We start from the raw sequence: 18,861 nt of genomic DNA on the forward strand, positions 1-18,861 counted from the left end.
ATTTAGAAGACCTGACAACTGGCTTTGGGTGGAGCCAGCTATATCTTGTCCTTCTCTTCTGTCCAGAGATCAAATGTGTGGCTTCTCAGAAACAGTGAGCATTTCCTCTGGGAACATCTCCCATGGCTTTGTCACGTCCTGTTCATCACTGCACTGATGCCAGCTTGCACAAAGTGGGCGCAGGGCTGCCTGGCACATGCGTGAGTGTCTCTTCTAGGGTACTCATCCAGCCAGCCCCTCTGCTGCTCCACTGGCTCACTGTGTTGTCCCATGGGTGAGGTACTCCAGAGAGGCTGCTGCACCCAGATGCCGAGGAGCACAACAGGGAAGAAAGAGGATGGTACCCACAGATGGACCATGAGCAGCAGGACACCAACTGAGGCTGATGTTTCATGGTGTGTTTTGGTGAGAAGGGTGGGTTTGGTGTCAAAGCTCCCCTAGGTCAGCCCAGGATAACAGCCATGTCCTCAAACCCAACACGTGAACTTTTCATGTGGTGGAGGCCTGAGGGTCAGACCATCCTGCCCCCCCCCACCCAAAGTCCACACCACACAGCATGGCACAGGGCTGTGAGGGAGTGCAGGGGAAAAACTCAATCCCAGGTCAGCAGCAGTTCATGAGGACCCACCCCATGCGGCAACTTCTCCATGTGGCCTTCAGGAGAGGTAGGGCAGGACAGACTGAGCCTTGGGCAGTGCCACCAGATCCCCTGGGGACACAAGTAGTGCAGGCCACAAGTTCATATTAACCAACACTGCATTGCCTAGAAGTGGATGCTGCTGAATTGCCAGTGAGGGGCTTGCAGGACCCCAGGGAGCAACATTTGTGGGACAAGGGATGGTGGTCTCCACATCAGAGCAGAGCCCAGGCTGCTGTCCACAAACCACTGCTTTAAAAGACGCAGCCCTTGCCAGCCCGATGGGAGTGATAGAGTTGGGCAGAGACTTTTCAATCATGTTTTCAAACCAAACAAGCTATAGAATACATGACATTTCTGACTTTTTTTTTCCAAATAATTTTTAAAGCCCCATCTACTTTTCATCATTAATACATTTTTCTGTGTGAGGAAGGAAAACAAGACTGTCAATTCCTATGATCCATCAGTGTTTGCTGACTGTTCCCCACACCGGCTCAGTCCTAGCTGGGATGCCAAGATCCTCCAGGAGACTCGAGCACAGTTTGCATCTGAAGAGGGAGAAGCCACCAGCACGGACTACCAGCCCTCCCCTCTAACAGTTCTGCTTCTCACAGGGACACACCATTATCTGACTGACTTCTTGAGGAATAAGCAAATAATGCTTTTTTTCTCCCACAAGCTCCCTGGAGGCTCTGAGGGTCCAAGCACGATTTCCCCTTCCAGGTGCATGTTGAGGAACATTGGCTCAACCTAGGGTTGGCAAATGGCTCATCTGCACAGACCCCCATCATCCCAGCTCCCAGGGCAGCCACTTCATCTCACCAAGAAAGAGCCATTCAGCTACATTTAGATGTTTTGGCACCCTGGATTTTGCAAAAGTAAGCTAGGATCCCATTTCTCAGAATTTTTACACCCATAATATGCTTCAGTGTTTGCTAGTTATCCAAACTGCATTCAGCTGAAAACAAGAAACTAAACTAAAATGTCTAAGGGAATAAGAATTAGCTTATACACTACATGATTTCAAAGCGGTTTTAAATACAGAAAATCAACTAATTGATTGATTAGCTTGGCTTATCCATATGTTCATTGACTCTCTTTAAACTGAAAGTTTAAAAGTTTTTCTTTTCTCCCTGTATAAACCAGCATAGATGGGGATTCCTCTGAGTCGAGGAGGACAGAGTCAGTGCACCTCAGTGCTCCCCTCCGCATGTAAATTAGTCTGTCCCCTCCACCACACTGCAGGGATGCCTGCACCTGCTGCATGGACCATGGAGAACCAGCCTCATCCCCTTGCTGTGGCAGAGCAAGAGTGGCACAGCTCCCCCAGGAGCAATGGAGCAGGGCAGAAAAGATCAACTGAGCAGCAAACAGCTTCTCAGGTCAGGCTTGGAGTGTTCAAAAACACCTTTGCTCTCATCATAGCTACTGAAACATTTTCCTCTGGGGTAAAACATGCCATAAACACCAGTGCTTGTTGGAGAGGAAACGTTTGACATCACATCACATTAGTGCAGCTGCAAGCAGCACAGAGCAGGACTGCCAGCTCCCTCCAGAGATCCAGTAACCACCAAAACACAAAACATAATGCAGCAGACCGGATGCTCAGCTCCTAGCTTCCTTTGGCTCAGGCAAGTCCTATGTGCAGTGTTTGACAGCAGATTTTTCTCCAGCCTCTGTGAACCAGTGGGACAGGAGCAGTGATTTGCTGGCAGTAGCCCTGACATCTTTTATTATGCTGACCAAGGAAGGGACTTTATTAAATAAACATGTGCAGAGACCAGAAAAATGGCCGCAGCATTATTTAAGCAGCCTGTACATGAGCCTTGGGACCTACAAGCACTTAAAATGCAACTAAAAATAAATAATCCTTCCTGTGCTCCACTTTTGTACCCTGTTCTCTCCAGTCCATGGTTCTCATGCCCCTTCTCCTTCCCTCCTGCTGAGTGATCTCTCTCCTATCCTGCTTCTCTCCTTCATCCCTTAACCATGAGGCATTTGCTTTTAGAGCTGGTACAGCCCTGGTAAGGTTGCCCGGTGAGCAGTGGGCTGCAGAGCTTCTCAGCACCCTCTGAGCATCTCTCTTCTTCCTCCAGGTGCAGAGGATTCTGCGGGGAGCAGGGTCAGCATTTGTGCAAGGGCTCTGCTGCACCATCCCTGAGCAATGCTCTAGAAAACACGGGGATCATGAAGGGATTAGGAGATAATAGAAGCCGCCACCTCTCCGATAACCTGGACTCCCCTCAAGACTCTCTTTATGCCCCTCAGGACAGGAACCCTTATCTCCTCAGCCCCACTGACTCCTTCACCATGGACCCCCGGTTCCCAGCCCAGAATACCCTCCATGGAGACTGTCTCCTTCCACTCAACAACCAGATCTCCAACAGCAGCACTTTCCCCCGCATCCATTACAACTCCCACTTTGAGGTCCCAGATGAGAACCCTTTTCCGAGCCATGCCCAAGCCACTAAAATCAACCGCCTGCCTGCAAACCTCCTTGACCAGTTTGAGAAGCAGTTGCCCATCCACAGAGATGGCTTCAGCACCCTCCAGTTTCAGAGGAGTGATGCAAAACACCGTAGTGAAAGCCCTGGGCGGATCCGGCATCTTGTCCACTCTGTCCAGAAACTGTTTGCCAAGTCCCAGTCTCTGGAGGGCCCCACCAAAGGCAATGTGAATGGCAAGAAAGGAGTTGATGACCTCAAGCAAAACCGGAGGAGCAAGAGCAAAGACCGAGCGAAGACATCTGAGCCAAAGCGCAGGACCAGATCCAACATATCAGGCTGGTGGAGCTCAGATGACAACTTAGACAGTGACACCTGCAGCTATCGCAACCCCATGGGCCTCATGACTCTGGGCCGGCAGCCAGACCACAGCCAGCCGAAGTATTTCATGCATGCTTACAACACCATCAGTGAACACATGCTGAAATCCTCCAAGAGCAATAATGACCTCAAGGTCACCCCTTGCACCAATATCCCAATCAACAATGACTCCAACTACATTAAGAGGGGCTCCTGGTCCACACTGACACTCAGCCATGCCCGGGAAGTGTGCCAGAAGGCTTCAGCCACGATTGACAAAGCCTTGCTGAAATCCAAGTCCTGCCATCAAGACTTAGCCTACCACTACCTGCAGGTGGGTGCAGCGGGGGGTTATGGCATGCTCCATGAGGGAACAGTGCAGGGGAAAACCCTCTCAGTGGGCACCCTATTGCCTGGCAGAACTTATCAAACAACTCCAGATGTTTCAGCAGCCACCTCAAGTTGCATTGCCAGGAGAGGGCTAGGGGGACATGGCAAGGGTTAAGTCACCCAAGCCCCAGCTATGCCCAGGGACAGACACCACATCTTCCATGGGGACACAGCACTGTCAGGGTCGGGCTGCTCCAGGATTCCACCAGCCCCTGTGCTGGGCCACAGCAGTGTAGTCAGGAGATGCAGTGCCCACAACAAGGGTGACCTGCCAGCCCCCTGCTCCCCACCCCGCTGCATCCTCAGTGCCTTCTGCTGTGACCCCAGTTTGCCAGGAGACCCCCATGCACCGAGCGTGCCCTGCTGCCCACTCAGACCCTGCAGCCATCATGGCTGGGGCAAACCCAGTGCTCAGGCAGCTGCTTCTGTTGGATGCCCAGGCAGCCAGGCACACCAAGGGGCCACTGCACTGCATGGCCTCCAGCCAAGCACTGCCACCATCCCATGAAGGATGCCAGTAATAACTGATGTTAAGCCCTTATATCCATGTGTCGCAAGGATGTGCCAGCGTGCCCCATCAGTCCCGCTCCACAGTTTCCCTGGAGTGCTGATAGAACCTGCAGTGCAGCGGGGCTCAGCTCCCTTTGCTGCTTACCCCAGGGCTGTGGGGTGAAGAGGGCAGCGCCAGCCGCCCGGCTTGCATAGCAGGGCCTGCATGGCTAACAATGAGGGCTGCAGGAGTGCCATGGTCACTGGGTGGTCCAAAGAGCTGCACCTGAAGAACCCAGGACTGGGAGATAGGAATGAAGATAAATAAGCCAGGCCTGGATGGGGGAAGGCAGGGGACAGGATGATTGAATGGGCTACCTAATGTAAATCTCCAGCATACGTTTCTAATGCAAAGGTGTCATCAGCTCCCCTGGCTGTGGCCAGCAGGCTTAGGGGCTTTAAAGAGCCATGAATTATTGAAGCACACATTGCTTTTGATATCTTGCTGGCCACTGCTACAAATCAAATTGTGGCGGGAGTTATTGCATCGGGTATGTTGTCAGAGACATGTCCTTGGCCTGGTTTCTTTTTCTTTGCTCCCTCCTTTCACTTAGGAGTTTAAAAAGCCGCAGACCCCTTCTGTGTGAGCCCAGCACAGGTGGCCCCGGATGCCAAGACCCCACAGCCCTTGCCCAGTGCTCACTCACTCCCCGGGCTCTGGCCAGGCCGGGGTATGGGACCACCCTGATGATTTGTTCCCCACCCATGTAATGAGCCTCCGTTTCTTGACAGCCTGACGGAGGGCTGTGGGCACAGCTGGGTGGCGTGAGCCCAGCCAGCAGCTGGGCAGCCCCACCGCTCGGCTGGGAGGACACGGGTGCTGCCCCGCTGCCACTGAGCGAGCCCCTGCGGAGGTGGGACCAGCCCCTCAGCCCTGGGCCAACCGACGCAGGCAGCGGCCAGGTAGGGATCTTGTTTTGAGGGGAAGATTTGCCCAGCTCCCTCCCCTCCCTGACCCTCCTGGGACCATTGGATGGGGCCAGCAGCCCCCGCCACAACTCTGGGTAGGGTACAGAGCCAGCAGCGTGGGCACTGAGTCCAGGAGACATGTAATGTACCCCTGCCCCCAAAAGCCAATAGACCATGGGTGCTCATGGCCAGCCCAGGCCAGACTGCATCCAGCCCTTAGGCTAAGAAGGGACATAAGCCAGAAGCGGAGAAGTCACCTCCAATATCTGGTGGACAGTGTGTGGGAAATGTCCCTCTGGAGTAGGACAGGCCCCCTGCCAGCACCCACTCCTGCAGTGGCGAGGAGCTGAGTGCCTCTGCCTACTTGCAGAGCCTAGTGTGTGGGGGCTGCAGACCACCCGGCCCTGCTGCTGCTGGGGCTGCTCCAAGGGGGAAACACCTGGGGGCTCCAAGGTGCTCCTGGTGGGCCCCACGCACGGCCAGCTGCCAGGCAGCCTGTGCCAAAGGGGTTTGCTGGAGCAAGAGATGCCCTGGGCCAGGAGAGGGCAGGAGCAGGCAGGGCCAAGCAGCCTCTGCCCCACAGGCACTCAGGCCCCCATCTGGGCAGTGCTGTCCGTTCTGGGCAGCCCACCCTATTTACACACACTGTGTGCAAGGGAGGGACAACTCCATGCTGCCCAGGCACCATGGCATCCCTCAGAATTTTCGGGGGACACTGTGGTTCAGCCTTGCTCATGCCCTGGGTATTAACCATAACCATCTCCCAAAATAAGCAGTGAGACAGTTGGGGTTGTGGCTGTTCTGGGCTGTGGGGAGGGGGAAGGAAGGGCCCCAGCTCCAGTGACACAGCCCCCTGCCTCCCTGGTGCTGCTGGGGTACAGGGTCACACCACTGTCCATTAGCCTGGAATTTCATCCAGGTTAGCCTCCCTGACCCCACCAAAGCTTCATCACCCCCCCAGCAGCACCAAACATGAACTCATAAGCCAGGGCAAGCAGCCTATTGAGTGTCAGACATGCTGCTGATTGCTCCCATGGGGCAGGAAACCCAGCCCAGGTCCTTCCTAGAGCCCCCCTGCCAAAAGGCCTGGTCAGGCACATAGGCAGCCTGGGCTCCAGCTTTCCTTCTTGGGGACACACATGAGACCACAAGGAGCCCTCAAGACACCACAAGGGATCAGCTCTGGAGGGAGTGGCAGTGTGCCCTCATCAAGCTCATTCTTACATTGCAGCCTGGCTGCATGGCACAGGCATCCCTGTGTGCTGAGTCCAGCTCCGTGGGTGCCTCAGTGGGTACGCTCATGTGTGCTGCATGTCCGCATGTGCCGTGCTGGGCTGCATGTTGGAGCTGTCACACATGCAAACTGGAACCCTGCTTGCTCTGGAAGTCTCTCTGCCCCATGCCCTCAGAAGTGATGTGAACAGTAGAGCTCTTCTGTCCCTGCCAGTGCTCAGGAGGTGAATTTTCCCTTTCACTGCTCCCTCACTTCTGGTAATGCTCTGTTTCAGTGACTGGGGAATGCTCCATACTTAAGGAGGGGAGAAACCCCCATGTGGCCCCTTCTTTCCTGTCCCCTCTATGCTTAGCTCATGATAACAGGGTCAGAAGAGCAGTATTGCACAGAATGGTGCCTGTGGAGCCCAGCTCCAAGGGACAGTCAAGTGCCTGTGCCAAGAGGCACCATGCAGCGCCAAGACCAGGCAGAGAGGGATCTGCATCCCAAGCCCTGGCAGATCCTGCTGTCTACTTCTCCCCAGTGCAGCCACCTGGGCAGGGTGGATCCTGAGCTTGCTGTGGCCACTGGCCACATGCAAGGGTAGTGGACCTGGGCATCCTCTTGCCCCCACTCCTTTCACACACACACACACACACACAAAATAAAAAATAAAAAATAAAAAATGGGTGAGACCAAGCCTACTCTGAGAAACTAAGTGCACAAAGACTCCCTGCAGCCTGTGGGGAGCCTCCTGATCTTCCCTGTGCCAGGCCTACAAGTAACACATGGCAGCTCTCATTTCATTGTTGTCCTTGTTTTAAAACATGGGCAGTGTGCAGAGCTCAGGGTTCCAGCTTCCACGAGAGATTCTACCAGGGAGGTGCTGCATTGGTCACTATCAAGGTCTGTCCCTTGATAATAGGAGATGCTCTGGGCTCTTCATCCCCTATTTCAGAGCTTCAGAGTCTGTGGGATAGGCTCTTCTGGTCCTTGGGTACCTGAAGATGCAGAGAAGCAGCCAGCAGGATCCTGAACAGCACCTCAAATACCAGCATTGCTTTAGAAGTTTCCGGGGGGCACCTACATGAAACACTCATCTGCACTCTGATCCATGGGCAGCAAAAGCTGTGGGAATCCCTGTGGACTTTGCGTGCTGTACATGGGACACACTCCAAACTGGGTCACTGGATTCAAAGGGTATCCTGGCAAGCATCATCCTTACCATTGCTGCTGCTAAACTGAAATGTGGAGCTCACTGAAAGAAGCTTTGTTTCTGGCACCAGGAATGCTGCCCTGCCAAGGTGCAAAGTAGAGGAGAAGGAGAGGTGAGGGAAAGGAGAAACAAGACAGCTTAGTTAGGACCAGACAGCTGTTGCAATGTGACAGGGAAGCTGCTGCAGGCTGTCCTGAGGAGAGGGCTATGCCTTGGGTCTGTACAGGGTAGGCAGTATTGTGGGATGCATGGCTTATGCTGCCATAGACAAACTGCACCAGCAGAGACATACTGAAACCACCATCTTTTTGTTGCTTTGCCTAGAGCTGAGTGCCAAGTCCAGGAGGCAGAAACACAATCCGAGGCTGTGCAGCGTGAGCTGAGTGACTCGCAGAGCCAGGTCTCAAGCAGCAGAATTGGTGTCCACAAGGGCCAGGGGTCTTAATGCCCTCTGTCCTGCTGGGGCAGTGGGAAGTGCTGGGATAAGAGGACTCAGCAGCTAACTCTCCCACAAAATACAGCATCTATCTCTATATAGGGGACGGTTGTGTGGTCCTCTGGCCCCTGCTTGGCATGCTTGGCTGCTGAGGAAATGCCACTTTTAGCCAGGGCTGCAGTCTCCAACTCTCTCTGACCCACCCCACCCCCCATCCCAGCTTCTTGCTGGCCCAGGAGCTGCATGGGTAGGAAGCTGCAATTCATCCTCAGGAGAAGGCAGGCAGCAAAATCCATCCTCAAACCAGACCTGACACCAGGGTCCATACAATAGGTATAACAGTGCTTCCCAGGGCTCCTGCCTCCTTTAGGAAAGGTCAGAGCCAGCTACCCTGTGACCTAGGGGCGTGGAGAGCTCTCCTGCAGCAGGAACTCAGCTGGAGCCAGCAGGATCCCTCCTGGCTGGCCTCAGGGCCACTCCATGCGGTGGCTGGCTGGGGCAGCTGTGAACAAGGTGGGGGACATGAACCAAGGGGTGTTTAGCAGCTCTGGCTCATCACACTTAGCTGCAACTCAGCTCTCTGCATTCCCAAAGCATTATATAAACAGTGGTTGATTAGTCCCACAGCCCCCCAGGGAGCTGAGTAAATCCAACAGCTCCATCAGCACAGTAAATGTGGATGTTCTCAACAGCATGAGCTGATGCAGCACATGGCCCTTTATTGCTCCCATGGTGCTCTCCAGCCAGCCTGCTTCCCACAGCAGACTGGGCAGCCTTCTGCTGTCCTGGTCTGTGTGTGTTTGTAAGAGGAGATCTCCTCCAGAGCCCACTTTCTGCGGCTTTCCCTCACCATCACCTCTATTTGGTACTGTTGTAGCTGCAGTCAGTGCAGCAGGTGATACTGCAGGGTGCTGGGCGTACCAACCAGCCACAGAAGACCTGTCTTGGGGAATACCCTTGCTGACCCCAGGCTCACCTGCCTTCCTGCACTGTTGCACACTTTGGATATGCAAACACAGCAAGACAGACTGCTGAAGATGAAATCTCTTGGGAACCATTGAAGCAAATTGCTTCAGTCCTCGCCTCAACCCTCACTTCTTGACCATGCTCCCTCGTTCCAAGGACTGGCTGTGGCACTTCCTTGCTCCTGGCAACTCAGGTTGCACAATCTTTCTTCTGGACTGTCCCACACCACATGTGGCTCCTGTCTTGATCAGTTCTAGGCTGACATCTGACTTTGCTGCTGGCCATGCCTCTGGTCACCTACATAAACCATTTGCAGGGCAGACAGGCAATGGTGTTAGTTCTTTGAGATTCTTAGCACTTCAGGCCTCATGGAAAACATTAGCTTGCCCATCTGTACTGAGGGAATGAGAGATGGCCTTAAATTAATGGCAGAGTTGTCACACTAGTGAAGATAGAAATGCTTTTTTTGCACAAGTTACTCATCTCTGTGCAGACACCACCACAGAGTTTATGTAACCAAGCTGCTCTAGGATTTGTGAGGGCCTGGCTTGGCTTCTGAAATGAATTTCAGACACTGAGTCCCATTCAACTCAGAAACCTTAGAAGGAGGGCTGGGCTCTGTCTATAACAGCTCTTACAGGCTTTGGCCTGAACACATGCAGTTAACTTAGTAAGCATGGGCTTTGTGTTAAATGAATGTGTGCCACTCCTGTCCCAATGTGCAGTGCAAATCTGGTGAGGCTCTTCCCTCCTCATTATGTCTGGTGTTGTGCAGCTTATATCAACTGTGTAAGCATGGTCCAGTATGAAGTTGGTCTGCAGTGGTCATTGGGTGAATGCATGTGGGTAGATGTGCTGAAATTGAGGCAATCAAATGCCAGGCTGCCTGGCTTGATCTGTCAAGGGAGGGCTGGAAAGGAATTGCATTTCCCATTTCCCCTGTGCTCGATCTGAGGGTCCAAAAGTTGGCCTTGCCATCAATTCCCAAAATCCCTGTGGTCCCCTTGGTCCTAGAGATGCTCTCTCACAAATGCTCATGCTCCCCTTACTCTTGCAGGTGCCTCAGGGGGAGTGGAACAACACACTGTCTCGGGACAAAGACAGTGAGATCCCGTGTCGGCGCATGCGAAGCGGGAGTTACATCAAAGCCATGGGGGATGATGATAGTGAAGACTCAGAAACCAGCCCCAAACCATCCCCGAAAACTGCAGCTCGGAGGCAGAGTTACCTCAAGGCCACCCAACAGTCCCTGAGTGAGCAGAGCACTACCCAAAGGTAACTGTAACTGCTCCTCTGTACAGGTCCCCAGGGATGACCCCAGAAGCAGCCCTTGGGTTTTGATCATCAACACCCACATGGAAAACCCACATGGGGATCAGAGCCCAGCAGAGCTCCCACACACCAGCTCAACTGGCCATGGGACAGGCTGATGAGGAGACAAGCATGACAGGAGATGTAGCAGGGGACTCAAGAGACCTGGTAGCTCCAAATAGCCCTGGTGCTAGGAGTCTGCCCCAGGTCCCTGTCCTCTCGGTGATGGGAGAATCCTTTGGTGGAGCTGGGTGGATTTTCTCTCCCTAAGGATCTCCTCCTCTAAGAGATTGTGGAGAACCCAACCCAGTGATGCTATTTAGATGCTCAGTCAGTGTGGCTGGGAACATGTGGCACACAGTTCACAGGCTACTGCAACTGTGCCATCTGCTTTGCTCCACAGGTGTCCCAAGGTGTCTGGGACCAGCCAGAAAGTGCCCCTTTTACACACTAGGCTGGGTGGTCCCCTGAAGACAGGAGAGCTGAACTAAGAGGCCTGGGACCCAGTGTGGAGGGAGGAAGACTCACAGCGTCTTGAGCCAGCCAGCCAGCAGAGCAAGAGGAACACAGCAAACATGCTGGGCAAGGGGCTAGCCCTCCCAGGATGGGGTCTGTGTGAACCACCTGAACAGAGGTTATGCTTTCCAGGACAAAGCACCCAGGGGCTGTGACAGTCTGTGAGCAGTTCAGATGCTGTAGTCAGCACCAGACGTGAGTGGCACAGGGGCAGGAGGCAGGAGCAGCTGCAGATGAGCTGCTCACAGTTCAGCAGATAGAGCCAGAAAAGTGAGGAAGCAGCAGGCAGTGTGGAGACTCCTCATGGTGGCATCAGACTGTGGAGCAGATGCTGTTTTCTGGTGGGAGATGGTGACAAAGCTAACTGCAGGGAGCCCTGGAAACGCCTGCTCTGAATCCATCCCCAAATCCATCCCTGCTCCATGGCCTCACATATACTTCAGGGGAAGCAGAGCTGGGTCCAGGGACTCTGGTGTAAAATACCCAAGTTGAGAAACTCGGGTTCTTCCTGCCTTGGGCTAATTAACCACTCATGTCATGTCCATCAGGGTGTGAAACTTCACCTGGGCTGCTGGGGCCCAGCAACAGGTGGGCCTGGAGCATGGGCACGGCTGCCATCTGCTGACCACCCCCTCAGCTCTGCCCCAACTAGGGAGCTTTCTGGAGCTGTGGTTTTTGCAGGTTCTGGCTGCTTCCCCCACCAGCCTGGCATGCCGGTGGGACAGCAGCTAGAGCAGAGCCCCACATCCTGGCATCACTGCACACCCACCCGCATCGCAGGCCTCAGTCACCTCAGCCAGGGCTGCTGGGCCCCATCCTGGCGAGGGGGTCATGGACAAAACCCTGTCACGCTGAGGGGAACAACATGCTGAATGGATAGCCCAGGGCTTAGTGTGCCAAGGGACCATTGGTGGGTGACCAAGTGAGTCCTCTGGGGGCTGGGTGTCTCCTCCATCACCCCTGGCAGAAGAGGCCCCTTTCCACGCTCATCAGCTCTGGGATGGAGACTCAGGAGGTGCCACCATCCTTCCTGGAGGTCTGCCTGGCCAGGACACTCCCTGCACTCCATCCTGCTGGGGTACTGACAGACTGACCTGCACACCACAGCCCCTCCAGGTGAGGCAAGAGCTTCACCCCCATGCTGCTCTGTGGGGTCCACCGGTGGTTTAAAAGGCAGATCCTCTGCAGCTCACCCCTCACCATGCCTGTCTGTCCCCTGCTACATGCCCAGAGCCCCAGCAGTCTGCACAGAGACCACACCAGAGAAGTATGTGCATAAAAGACGGCACTGAGCTAATGTGCAGGACTGTCACACACCCACCTGGTCTGACAACAACCTCTCCTCCTCCTCCACATCCCTCGCATCCTCCTACCTGCCTCCTGGCCACTGCACACCCAGCTCTCAGCAGGGACAGTTGCTCTGGTTTTGGCTGTGTCAGGCTCACTGACAGCCCTGCTCTTCTACTGCTGCTGCATAGGCTTCTGCTGAGTCCCAGGTTCTTCCCTCAGAGCCTGCAGCAAAAGCTGCTCTGGAAAAAACAAACCCCTCTGCTCCTGAAGCAGTGCCATCCAGGCTTGGCTCCCCTTGAGCTTCTTCCAGATAAACTCTGGGGTTCCTCTATACAGACAGAATCTCAGAATCACAGAATGGCAGAGGTTGGAAGGGACCTTCCAGGGTTGGTCGCACACTGGAACAGGCTCCCCAGTGAAATAGTCACTGCACCAAGCCTGTCTGAATTTAAGAAGTGATTGGATTGTGTACTTAGTCACAATCTGAACTTTTGGGTAGACCTGTGCGGTGCCAGGATTTGGACTTGATGATCCTTATGGATCCCTTCCAACTTGAGATATTCTATGATTCTATGATTCTATGACCTCTGAAGATCATCTACATCATCCAACCTTGCTGCCAGGCAGGATCACCTAGAGCATGTTGCACAGGATGGCATCCAGGCAGTGTTTGAATATCTCCAGAGAAGGAGACTCCACAACCTCTCTGGGCAACCTGTCCCAGTGCTCTGTCACCCTCCCAGTAAAGGAGTGTCCCCTCATATTGAGCTGGAAGCTCCAGTGCTTCAGTTTGTGCCCGCTGCCTCTCGTCCTGTCGCTGGGCACAACTGAAAAGAGACCGGATCCATTGTCTCAACACCCTCCCCTCAGATATTTATATACATTGATGAGGTCTCCCTCAAAAGCCAACAAAAAGTTTTGAAGATGTTTCTAATTGTGAAGTCAACAACAATATCACTGAAAAATCGTTCCCCCTACCACCTCCCACCCCCTGCCCACCAGTCCAGGCAGGGAAGAGCAGGCTTCCCCCAGCATCAGCCTGTGCAGGAGCAGATCTGTAGCCAAGGCTGCGACTCTGGGGGCTGGCACAGATACCATGTACTCCCTGGGCTTGGGTTGGACAAACCTGGCATCTGCATTGCATTCCTGGGGGCTGGGGGGCACAAGGTTTTGTCCCCTCTCCTTCTTCTGCACCCCACAAAACCTTCACCCATGTACCAGCTTAAGCCAGTGGCCAGCAAGGTGAGAAAGTGCTTCCATCTTCTCCAGCAGCTGCAGCAAGGGCCGAGCTGTGGACCTGGTGTACAGCATCACCTCAGTGCTGCCATGCGTACCTGTGCCTGGCAGAGGGTGCCAGGGCAGTGTGGTCTAGCTGCCCCAGCAGCTCCAGCACAGCTCCAGCTCTGCCCGGTCTGTGGGGATGCCCCTCACACCCTCTCTCTCTGCTGCAGGAGCCTGGACCGCCTGGACTCTGTCGAGATCCTCCTACCTCCAAAGTTCCCAACCTGGGAGGAAGAATACAACCAGATCTCCGACAGCGTCAATGAGTCCAGTTGCATCAACCAGGTGAGATGCCAGGAAGGCAAACCCCACTGCACACCCAGCCTGAAAGAGAATGGAGGCTAGCTGACGGGAAGATGAATATCTTTTTGCCCCCTAAAAATAAGGCACCAGTTGCATTCCAGTAACAGGTGTGCTGTTCTCTGGCAGCGTTATTAAACTGTCAGGGACAGCTCCTTAACTCACATTAGACCTCTCTTGCTCTAGCATTTGCCTCCTCTCAGCACTGCTGATGCAGCTGCAGTCACTGCAGCTGTGGCCATGGGTATAGCAGCCCAGAGCCCCACCATGCTTCACGGCAAGAGGGCAGAAGGCAGCGTGCAGCCTGAGGCCAGCTGCCAGGGATCCTGCAGAGATTTACAGGGGACAGAAATCCTGCTCTGCTCTGAGGGCCCCATCCTCAGGAAGCCAGTTGGACCTAGGCACAAGGTTCCTGTAATTCAGGAGACTGTCCTGCCAGCTAACTGGGGATGTCTCTTTTGTATTTCTGGTTCTCATGTCACAGGGAAGTCCGGACAAAGCCAAGGGTGCCAGTGGAGATGCTAATGGTGGGTAGCAAACCCTAACCATGGCCTCTGGGTTTAACTCCTGGTCCCATGCTATGTCCCATCCTCCCCTTGGTATGAAACTGGAGTGGCTCAGGACCTGAGTGGCTGTAAGCCAGCTGCCAGCAGCCAGGAAATAACCCATGCTGGCATAAGGCCGTTGCACAGTTCCCATGTGCTCATCTCCACACCAGGATGGGGACTCTTCCTTTCAGAGCAGGTGTCTGGGGCAGCAGTGGCTCCATGAGCTTTGCCCGGCTGTGTCACTGTCACCCTGGGCCTCTGTTATGTCCCTTCTCTGTCCCTGTGTGCCTGTGCGGGAACACATGCACACATGCCCCCCTTCCATGCTGCTCCAGTCTGTCTCCCCACACGCTGCTAGTGCTCCCTGATCAAGGGAGGCAGCATGAGGTTAACAAAGTGGGCTGGACACCAGGAAGCACAGCATGGAGGAGGGCAGGAGGTATGTGCTGGCACTCCCCTCCAGGTGCACAGGGCTCTGAACCCACATACATCCCCACCCGGCTGCTCCAGCCACACTGCTGGCTTCTCCTGCTGCTGGAACCATTTGTGGAGAGCTCTGGGGAAAGGCACAGAGCATTCATTGCTTGTGAGCATACATGTTCCTTGTGGTCAGTCTTGTTCCTTGTATATTGATAAAAATGTGCTGGATGTTCTGTCGCAGAGAAAGAGGTCAGGTCCACTGCATTCCTGTCCTTTGCATGTAAACCTATGTCTAAAGCCAGGCCTTTGCAGGGAAGGGGAAACCACAGGCAGGCTGTCTGTGCTCTCCCCCACCCCACATTTGCCATTTAGCAGCTGAATGCAGCATCCTCATGAAGGCATTAGAAGTGTCTTGAGGGGTTGAGCAGCCCTCACTGTGCCAGGAAGTGCCCAGCACATGCTCCTTTCTAGACCCAGACCTGCAGCCCTGTCATGCTCACTGCCACGGCACCAGCTCAGGCATGGGGCTGGTGTCATCATTTGTGCTTTGCCTGCCTTCCTCCAAATCAAAGACAGTCCAGTTGCAGCTGAATTGGGGTTTAGAGGCCTCTCACAAACCGTATAACTCTACAGCTCAGGGTGGAGCTGTTACAGCCACCTCACGTGCGCTGGCCTGATCCTCTGCCAGGTCCAACCTGTCTTTTCATGCCTTTTCAGTGCCACAGGCAACTCCTCCCCTGCCCTCCCTTTTGAGTGACCCCCAACATCTTCTTTGTTTATCCAACAAGACTTAGCATCCTCCAATACAGAAACATCTCTGTCTCTCAAAGACAAGTCCACTCTGCCTGGCTTTCTGAAAGCTGAACTCCACCTTGCAAACCTCTGGAAGTCTGGGGTTCATCTGATGTGTGTCAGCATCCACCTCTCACAGGAAGGAACCTGTTGCCAGACAGAGCCAGCTGCTGACCCCCAACACTGCTGAGACACAATTTGAGCTGTAGGATGGCCAGACCCGGCCCCCAGAGCCAAGCCTCTCCAGAGCCAAGCCTCTTCCCTGAGGTACATTTTGAACCTGGATTCTTCCCAAGATGGGTCATCTTGAGCAGCTCGTGAAGGGGAGGGCTCCTGGGATGGTTGTGCTCTGCAGACCGGGGATGGAAGAAACCGCCAGAAGATGGGGAGAAGGAATTCCTCCCTGCAGGCAGTGCAGTGTCTGTCAGGCATTTGTCCGTATGCCAAGTGTGTGCTGTGGCTTTGCTATGGAGAGAAGGGAGCATTGCTTTCATGGGGCTTCTTCCTTGTGCAGGGGCAGAGGAGATAGCAGCAAGGTGGCCAGCCCAAGCCTGAGCAGGGCAAAGGATGGTTTCCCTGATGCACAGTGCTCAGCCTGCCGTGCACCCAGCTCTGCAGCTGCAGGGCCATCACTGCTCCTGGCCATGCCACGAGCACTGTCCAGTGCTGGGGCTTGGCAGGGTGCTAACCAGGAGCCACACTAGCCCTCATCCCACAGCCACAGGCACCCTGTGTGTGCCCAGGGGTGCCCCCGTCAGGGCATTCATTGTGTTTCTGCTGTCAGAGTGCCAGTATGCCCTGTGTGTGTATATATTAATACACAGTGCATAAAACAGGCTGAATGCATCAGCAACTTCTCTCCATCTCAGAGGCGTCCCGTGGAGCTTTGCTGTGCCTTGTTTGTGGGGCCTGTGAGGCATTTTGCTTGGCATCTTATGGGCTCTGAAGTTTGTACTGAAGTGTCAGCAGTGGTGGCCCAAAGGAAAGGGCTATGTGCTCCCCTCGTCCTTGGTCCCTGTGCAATGGCTGTCTGTGTGAGGGCTGCCCCTTTCCTGGCCTTTAACCTTCTCCAACTCTTTCTTCCAGATCTTTGGACCCCCCTCACTTATCCCTCAGATATTTACCCATGGAGAGCAGGTACCGTCCCACTGCCATTCCCTCTTCCTTCCTCATGGAGCTTTCTTAGGTCTCCCTGGACCCCCACCACAGGGTGTGAGGCAGCTGTGGGGCACCCTTGCCCAGGGCCACAGGAGGAGGAGAAGGATGCACTCCCCAGCCCAGGGCACTGCAGGGCAACTGGACAGTTTGGTTCCCCCAGCCTCAGCGGAGGGTTCAGGAGTGTTTTTGGGGATAGTGGTGAGTTTTTTCAGCCAAACCCTGTGGAGCTCGGGGAAAGGCTACGGATGCCAGCACTGGTCATAAATACTGTCCTTGAAGCCAAAGAAAGGGCCAGGAGAGGTGGAAGTGACTGACAGGGAAAACCTCAGCATCTCACATCATCGGTATTTCAAAACACTTGCTGTTTCAGGCTGGCTCTGGTTTGATCTGGGTGAGTCTCCTGAGCTGAAGTTGGATCAGCTACTGCCCCTCAAAGACACAGCCGGGCCAGGGGAGGTGGAGGCAGCAGGGGAGCAGGGAGTGGAGCTTCCCTGCTTAGGCCATGTTGTGCCTCAGCCTGCACCGAGCTCTCTCCTGCTCCCCATCTCAGGCAGGGCTGTGATGACTTCCTCACTGTGCGTCCAGCACGGGTCCACGTGGCCTGGCCCAGGGCATAGAGATGCCCCCTGAGCCTACTTCCCTCATCGTGAGCCCACCACAATGGGGTCTCACAGCTGAGCTCAGGGTCCTCCAGCCATGCCAGCAGGGCAAGGAAGCTGCTGGAGACCAGGCAGGGATTTCGGCCTCCCATACTCAGCCTTTCCAGCAGAGACTGGGGAGTGCTTTACTGGCACTGTGGTGGTAAGTGCCTCCTGCTCCCGCATGGAACCTCTGGCCTGGACGGAGGCACCCCTCTCCCCTGGCTGGGAGCCCCATGCCAGCCAGCACTGCTCCTCCCGCTCTGCCTGTGTCTGGTTGAGACCACTTGAGACCACCAGAGAGGCGAGCGGAGAAGGCTGCAGGAGGGAAGGGAAGGGGCCTGGCCCTGGGCAGGGGGTGACTGCTCTGCCCCTCTTCCTGTGCAGGCGAGAGAGCCGGAGCTGGGGGAGCAGTACGAGGCGGTCTGTGACTCTACCTACAGCGAGGCTGAGTCGGCTGCCGCCGAGGTGCTGGACTTGCCCCTGCCCAGCTACTTCCGCTCCCGGAGCCACAGCTACCTCCGAGCCATCCAAGCGGGCTGCTCCCAGGACGAGGACACCGGCTCCATCCGCTCCATCTCCCCCCCGCCAGCGGGCAGCCTCAGCGGCAGCAGGACCCTGCCCACCAACAGTGAGTGCCAGCGAGGCCACGGCAGTCATGGGGATGGGGTGTGAGTGCCCAAGGTGCTGGGGGTGCAGGGCGCTGCCCTCAGACACCTTGCAGGATGTCTCCAGCCTTGGTTGTCTGAGATTTCCATGGGGATCATGTCTCTGAGTTTGCTCTGTGCTGGCAGGGCAGGGCAGGGATGCTGCCAGGATGGCCGTGTCGAAGTCCCTGGATGTGGGTGCCAAAATGGCAGAGGGGCTCAGTTGTTGCAGGCTGCAGAGGTCGGGCCCAGTGTCTTTGCTCAGTGAAGGCAAACCTGGCTGGGAGCACTGCAGTTGGGAGCGCCCCGTGGGATGCCCACCTCGCCCTACTGCGTGTTGGGAGCACTGGCTGCCCTCCTCACCCCAAGTCCCATGGGGCTGTGGGTGCAGTCCTGCTGCCCTGCACTGCTGATAGCTTCCCTCCTCCTCCTCTCAGTTATGCATCTGACTGTAATTCCTTCAGTCTGGGCTGCGCTTGGCAGCTTTGACCTCTCCCTGAAATTCTTGCAAAAATTCACATCAGGGCAAAAATTCACATCAGAGCAAAAATTCACATCAGGGACTCAGCATTCCTTTCCCCCTGAGTCTGAGTGAATCCTGATCTCTTCAGTCCCTTCTGCCAGAGGTAGAAATTGGGGCTGACAGAAGGAGGAAGGGCAGAAGACATCTGCCTCCATCCCTCAGTTGCAGAGAAGTGACAAGGCTTTGGGGTTCACCCAAAGTCTTTTACAAGAGATCATAGAATCATTTAGGTTGAAAAAGACCCATAAGATCATCAAGTTCAATCATCACCTAATGGTGCCAAGTCCACCACTAAACCATGTCCCTCACTGCCATTA

General features: G+C 54.8%; 1 protein-coding gene across 6 annotated transcripts in view; it reads left to right on the forward strand.

The window, feature by feature from the left end:
* The window catches only part of DLGAP4 (DLG associated protein 4), a 182,847-nt gene that overhangs the window by 108,521 nt on the left and 55,465 nt on the right, over positions 1 to 18,861 (forward strand). For 2 of the 6 annotated variants that reach the window (XM_035344314.1, XM_035344317.1), the window contains exons 4-9: positions 2,734 to 3,775; positions 5,113 to 5,283; positions 10,178 to 10,395; positions 13,689 to 13,803; positions 16,665 to 16,715; positions 17,762 to 18,005. In XM_035344314.1, coding sequence (XP_035200205.1) covers positions 2,825 to 3,775; positions 5,113 to 5,283; positions 10,178 to 10,395; positions 13,689 to 13,803; positions 16,665 to 16,715; positions 17,762 to 18,005 — 1,750 coding nt within the window. In that variant the 5' untranslated portion in view covers positions 2,734 to 2,824. Of the gene's footprint in view, positions 1 to 2,733; positions 3,776 to 4,389; positions 4,442 to 5,112; positions 5,284 to 10,177; positions 10,396 to 13,688; positions 13,804 to 16,664; positions 16,716 to 17,761; positions 18,006 to 18,861 lie in introns of those variants that run through there. The other 4 variants (XM_035344319.1, XM_035344315.1, XM_035344316.1 and 1 more) reach the window with 4 other exon arrangements.

Source organism: Oxyura jamaicensis, chromosome 20 (genome assembly GCF_011077185.1).
Source record: "Oxyura jamaicensis isolate SHBP4307 breed ruddy duck chromosome 20, BPBGC_Ojam_1.0, whole genome shotgun sequence".
NCBI lineage: Eukaryota > Metazoa > Chordata > Aves > Anseriformes > Anatidae > Oxyura > Oxyura jamaicensis.